Source organism: Opisthorchis viverrini (genome assembly GCF_000715545.1).
Source record: "Opisthorchis viverrini unplaced genomic scaffold opera_v5_253, whole genome shotgun sequence".
Lineage (NCBI taxonomy): Eukaryota > Metazoa > Platyhelminthes > Trematoda > Opisthorchiida > Opisthorchiidae > Opisthorchis > Opisthorchis viverrini.
The window spans coordinates 578,534-585,600 of NW_008751909.1; the positions used below are offsets into that span (position 1 = coordinate 578,534).

The 7,067-nt window shown below is 46.3% G+C and overlaps 1 protein-coding gene across 1 annotated transcript in view; it reads right to left on the reverse strand.

Moving 5' to 3' along the window:
• T265_09055 (hypothetical protein) overlaps positions 1–6,513 on the reverse strand; it is a gene marked incomplete at both ends in the record, with an annotated part of 24,929 nt that extends 18,416 nt beyond the window's left edge. Inside the window, one exon of the mRNA XM_009175024.1 lies at positions 6,087–6,513. Within this exon, the coding sequence (XP_009173288.1) occupies positions 6,087–6,096 (10 nt within the window). The remainder of the gene's footprint in view (positions 1–6,086) is intronic.
• Positions 6,514–7,067: the final 554 nt, after the last annotated feature.

Here is a 7,067-nt window from a genome sequence, read left to right on the forward strand (position 1 = left end):
TCAGACCTCTAACCATTGACCAACCTGGTATGAGAGACTTTGTGAGTGTCGCGGGACACTCTCCAGTATAGCTCAGTGGATCGCTGAGGTGCGCAAACCGACACACCACGGTAAGGTCCAGTCTATTCGTGACGGGCGGGCTGTTTTTAGGCAGTACTAACTTCCGAAATAGCCGAAATCGACCGGCTACATTGGGTATTTCAACGGCGTGCCGGCCACGAACTCAAATCGATCACACTGCCATCAATTACCGATGACGCGGATCAATAACTGAACTGCAGTTGTTTTGGAACATTTGCGGATTCCACCCACGCGCTCGTTCGGAGTTTATTCACCCTACGTCTTCCAGGGTCACGTAAGGTGCAGGCCGATCGCTTGGAAACTGAGACTGGCAGATCCGGATGTCAAACGGACTTACCAGAATCGTCTTCTAGTTTCTTCCAAAGATTCCACCATCAAATGTGGACTCATACTGGGACGAGATTGCCACCTCTTTGCATGGTGTTAGGCAGTTTGTCTGTGGCACAGCACCATCACGCTCACTCAAGCAGTGGATATCAGATCGAACGGTGATACTGCTTAAATTCTAAGAAGTTGTCATGGCCACTAGCTAGCACCCATCTGAAGCCCAGAGGTGACTTAGAATCCTGGACAGTGAACGTGAAACCGTCTACGGCTTCGGAGGTTTATGACTGCGCCACTGAGCCTCTGGTCCGGATGACCTCCCATGGTGTCTGCCATGTTTTCTTGAGTAGTTCCGACTAAAAAGTATCGCGAACTGAGCAGTGCATGTCCTAGAGATGGGAGCACGAAAAACTCAGCAATTTATTTTAACGGCATTGGTACATATCGTCTGCGAAGTTGAAGCATTATGTATCCAACAAACCAACTGTTGGAGATTCTCATCCACATGAGTCTACCGTGTCTATTCTTTTATTCCTGATCAACAGCCTACATTTTTGTTTGTTTTCTACACCAACGATACATACGCGCGCGACTCATGGTTATTGAACTGAACTGGGCAGTAACGCATCCTTTCCTTTTTCTAAGGCAGCTCAGTCAGCTTTGCGCTGAACGTCTGCAAGACACTAGTTTATGTCTGTTGTGAATGCGTACAAATGTGTCTCGGATTGAGATTCGGAAAGTCAACTTGTATACCATGCTACTGCAAAAAGATGCTGACAGACACCGGTGTCCAGATAGCCTGTGACAAAAACCCTGTCGATCTGGAATATGCAGACGACGTCGTTCTTATCTTCGGAGAGGAGAAGGCGCAAGTGTTTTTGGATGAACTGACCAAGGTCGTCCCGTCTTTCGGAATTCACATGACACCCACATAGTAGGCGTCATGCTCCTGGACATGCAGTCACTGAACACGCCACTAACAATCCGGGGAGAGACTTTGGAGGTTGTGAAGCGTTTTCCGTATCTAAAAAGTTGTATTGGTTCTGATTGTAGTGTGACTGATGATGTCAACGCACTAACCTGCAAGGTTCGGGTAGCGTTTGCTAATCTGATACACCTACTACGTCAGTGCGGACTGTTTTGTTGTATAGCTGAGACTTAGCCAGTTCGAGCAGCGTAACTGAGACGTCATCAGGTGTTCGACAATCGTTGTCCCAGAACCATAGCTCGTGTGGGTTGGTGTCGGCGTATCCGTAACTAGGTAATTAGAGAGTCTTCGGTTGTGTAACGAGTACTTCCACTGAAGAATGTGTCCAGTACCAGAAGAGGCGTTGGACATGTGTTGCGCATGTCGAACCACCGTTTGCCGAAGACAGCGCTGTTTTCTATGCTCAAGTCAGAGTGGTGGAAGCATAGAGGTGGTCAGAGGTTGCTAGGTGAACTAGCAGAAAGAAATCACGGAACGTTCGGGTTCTGTCGGTGTTGCTCGCCTTTGTTAGGAGGATTACCTCCAAACGAACAAATCCATTTAACTAACGATTTGTCTTGTATACTAAAACCTTGTTTCTACATTTCAGCCTCTCACTGACATCCTATTGGACTGTTAGCTTTCTTTATATCCTGGTCCAGTTGAATTCCATATCACGGAACGATCCACTTGTTTGCAGTATAACTTCCTCGAAGTTGTTTGTCTTCTCCATTCTGGTGATCTAACTTGTCTGACTGGTACAACATCAAAGAGGACATAACAGCCTTCCAGGATGGGGACCGCGTGATTCTCACTAGGCCTGGTTGAAGACGCTGAAAGATATGGCTGCTATGCGATGGCAGTGGCGATCTTGTTGACAGTTTCTATCCAGATTGCTTGGATGAGCGGAGGTGTAGGCACCTCGGAATGATTGTAGTAAGCTAGCAGTAGGTGCCTTCCCAGTCCACCTTCATTCTTTTCTACCCAATAAGGCCCTCAAATAAATCATGGTTGTGCAGTAGCGAAGCATCGGTGTTGAATATTGATGTCATGCTGTCGATGATGACGATAGTTCGTATGTCCTCTATGCGTAGGGGCCACGTTTCTGATCCACAAAGCAGTGTGGATGGTAGTGCGGTGTAAACTCTTCACTTGACAGACAAACTTACGTCACGTCTGCGTCATTAGCGTTGTAGGGTGGCAAAAGCTACCCTGGCCTCCTGACTCTGGAACTTATACAGCTCCCCAGGTAAACAAATTTATCTCGCCTGCAAGCATCAGGTGTGGGTTTCATCCCACCCAGTCTTGTACAAGCACCTTACACTTTGCAGGCGTGGAGTTAATGCCAAACCGTGCGGCAGTCATTTAGGTTATTTAAAATCTGCTATATTTGAGAAGGATCTGAGTAAAATACCACACTACCGTCCGCATACTCAATATCTGTAAGCGAACGTCACGAGATCGTTTCGACTCCCGAGGTTTCAGAGGTAAGCAGAGAAATTTCAAACAGCATATCAGTGACAAAGTTGACAGGAAAAGATGACAGAGGACAGCCATGTCTTACACCACTGGTCGTGGTGAGCTCAGACGAAGGCTTCCCGTATTCTGGTACGCGCCTAGACGAGTTTGTAGTGTCCTCATTAGGGATATAGATTTGATCGCAAGACACTGCCAAAGTTTCTGAGGATCGACAGAATTGAAGATAGCTTTCAAATCAAGAAAAGCGAACATTTGAAAAGAGTGCCACTATCCAGGAATTTGTCTCAAGGTAAAGATATGGTCGATCCATTCTCGACCAGGTCGAAACGCAGATTCTCACGAATCTGTCTCTTACGATAAACCATCAACCTGTGCCAAGTAATGCCAGAGAACACCTTAGATGCGACGTATAGCAGACCGTCACTACGACGTTTATATATGACGTTCTTGCGCTCTTTTTGAAAACTGGGACGACGGTCGAGGAGCTCTATTCGACCAATATTCGGTTTTGGTTCCAAATCTTCTGTAGTAGAGTTGTCAGTCATCATTACCTAAGACAGCAACATCGGTGTTGACACTGATGCTTCACTCCCTCATCATCATCATCATCGACCGCATGACATCAGTGTTCAACACCGATGCTCCATTGCCGTAACTCCCGTATATGGTTATCAGACTGTTCACCGGGACCTCGCCACCTTCTTTGAAGAGCACGGGGTGCAGATCATCCGGACCAGGTGCCTTATCGCACTTCAGTATTGATACCTCACGCTGAATTTCGGTTGCTGACGGTGGGCTGGTGTCAATGTTGCAATCGTTGAAAAAAACCATTCACAATCAAATTATTCAGCTGTAGCACACTTTCGGTGCTTACCTGTCATGCCAGCAGAAGGAAGCACGAGGGCTGGGATACTGCCAGGTTGCACAAGCCTAGACAGGGGAAATCGAGAGGCAGAGGTCAAGTTCGAACTACGAACCTTCTGATCAGCACATTTGCGCCGTTATCACTGAGCCGTCTCGCCCAATCGGACTAACTTGGTTGTTTCGGCGGTTGTGTTGAAGGAGACCAGCTGAACTCTTTGAAGTGAACAGCCCACCGCTCAAGAAGACGATTGAGGATGGACTGCTGTTTCGTCCTTTTCTCATGTTGTTTCACTGAAATTTGCCTTCTTTGGACAGGTTGATCGAATCAGTTGAAACAGGGCACAGCTATCGCCTGCGGTGCTTTCTGTCTATTATATGGATGATAGCTCAGACACTGCCAAAGAGCTTACAAGGCGATTTCAGGTTCTCTTACCACCGGATAAACGTTCAGACAGGACTGGGCGGACGGTACCGTGGCATGCTAGGTAAAGGTCCTAACCACGCGCATGAGTCATAAGTAACTGATCAATCGTGGGACAGCTCCTGTCCTCGTGAAAGCATCTGATGTACCTCGCCATTACTGTTCGATATTCCTTCCAGATTCGGCGAATGCTGGAAGACACCGACGGGCAAATATTGACAGCTTTCGTACGTCATCTGTGCTGAGAGGCTAGTTTTCTCAACCATATGCATCGCACTGCCTCGGCATATACTCTGCCTTTGACAGAAAAAATGACGTCACGTCGGCGTCATAGGCGCAGAGTTTGTTAAAAGCTGCCCTGGTCTCCCAGATACGAGAAGTACCTCATTTCTAGCATGTCCAACGGAAATCAAACAACTGCTCAGGTAAAATAGTTCATTCACCATGTCGACTGCCTCATCTGCACACTGAAGCATCACTGCCGCTTCCATGACTATGTATATGCTGTACGCCCGAAGGAAACGCCTTACTGCCTTCACACTCTTATCGCAGAGGACGGTACGACTTCAAATTCAGGTAGCACCAAAACGATTCCTCACAGTGCAAGCATCCGCTGCTCCGTGTCGGGATCCTTACCGTTCATCTTCCTGGCACGGTTTAAAATCCAGAAACTGTTCCAACCAATAATATCCGAAAAACCATTGCAGCTCTGAACCTCAATCACCACAAGGTGCTTTAGTTGGTGTGCTCTACGTTGGAGGAGTAACACCATACCTTACATAGTAAGAACTAGGATCGTTATGTCAGAGGAGCATACGAATGCAAATTGTGGCGTGGTGGAGGATATGATTCAGGATTTGAAATCCAAACAGACAGACAATGTTGACAGACTAGAAGTAACGATGGACTTCCACCAATACTATCCGAGATAAGCACGAGTTAACGGACACCACAAATGTTTTCCGTACATTCTGTTCGCATGTACTTGCAGAACAATTTACTGATTGTGATCTTCAATTACTGTACACTACTTTCAAAACACTTTGAAGGACCCAAGGAGTGAATCAGGGTCACGTTTATTGGTGCCTGAGATAAGACGACTGCTCTACTATGCATCACTCATTCAGGCCATGCATGGGTATTGCACATAACCAGTGGGCAACGAGTTTGCGCTTGCTTTACGTTGCCGCGGTTATTTTCATGAGGCTGGTTCGATGGCATGCAGGAAAGAACGGTGAAATCTCACCGTACCAAACACCAAGGCCACTAAACATTGCCACATCGACGTCCCAAGTATGTGTACAAATCCAAGGAGTCATTTCCCTGACCGGCAAATTAGATTTATATGCTAGAAAAATTCAGTCGCCATTAGGTACTCTGTTGGCGAAAACCCCCCAAAATTGCTACTAAGGTCACTACATTCTGAATGTTTAAACAGACGTCTGCATGAATGGCTATGAATCGTGGGACCAAAAATATGCATCCTTTTATGCTTATCCTAGGCGAGCTTACTCGTCTCAGGCCTCTCCAAACCTTAACTAACGTTTTTTACGACGCGCTTGAAGCATGCACCAGAGGTTTAGAATCAGTCAGATCGAAGGCGTATGAGATGGGTTCACAGTCTTCCAAGTCTACCCAGATGGAGTAGTTGCTGGGATGTCATACACTCCACACGTAACAGACGATACAAGCTCCCTGCTCTTACCTAGCTGAAACTGAAAGACCCCAACATAAGCCACTCCGAAAGTCCCTACTCTATAGCTCTTACTTTATTTTCATACACAGTAAAGACCTACAAGTGTTTCGGAGGAACGCAAACTGTCCGCTAGTCATAAAAGACCTCCTTGCAAACGCTGAAAGTTTGGTGCCACATTTGGATTTGATCGGTGCAAGAATGTTATATATGGATACAGGCGAAAAGCTAACATCCCAGGAGCGTACGATACTCACCAAACATCATTGTATAACTGAAGATTTTCCTTTGTACTTCACTGTCCACGGTACGAGCCGTAGGACTTTTCGTTGAATCTGCCCGATATCTAGTGAAGTCCGGTACTTTTGTAACATCCGTATGCACATATCGGACTTGCAGTGGAACTGAATGTTCAATCAGGTTCACATTAGGTATACATACCTCCCAATCCACAGCAGGCGTAAGGACTCGTTGATGTGGGTAATTCAACTCTATACTTAAAGGGGTGACGCGAGGGCGTGTGTAACGGTAGTTTCTTTCTTGGAACCACGTTCAGATAAGAAATCTTATCAAGAGAGTGTGGGATGGACCGGCATAGGGCGACCGACTCGGCTACCTTGGGACCGTGGATGAAGGCCATCGACGAAAACTGTAGTTGGCGCTGGCTCAGAAGTGAATTAAAACACTATGCCCCACCAGACTGGAGACACTATAAAATATGAATAGCACACTGAGCTCAACAAATACTGCAGTGTACTATTAACATTCATCACTGAAAGCTTGGATTCGGGGTGGAACAAGACATGAGTTTCTTGGCCTCGTTTATTGGAACTAGCTACTATCATTGGGCGTATTCATTGCAGAGACAAGGTTCCACGTTTTTACTGCACCTCCTGTACATCCATGAGACTCAGTAAATCCCGGCGAGTTTCAACCCCGTGCTTTTCCTCCGTTTTCTAGTATTCTTCTGAATGCAGTGAATCAGTGAATGGGTCCATCTGCGTGTGGACCCTGGCGTGTGGTGCTTTGCAAATCAATGTTACATTTTCCCCATTTTCTACTCTCTTCATATAAACTTGAATTGCAATTTGTAAACACTGTACACGTATCATGACATTTTGTTTTATTGTGCCAATAATTACATTAAAGTCGAAAATGGTGGAAATACACATCTTGGCGCGACATCCCTGCTTTTTGCTGAGTCAGTGAAATTGCATCCAATTGGACTGATTGCTGTT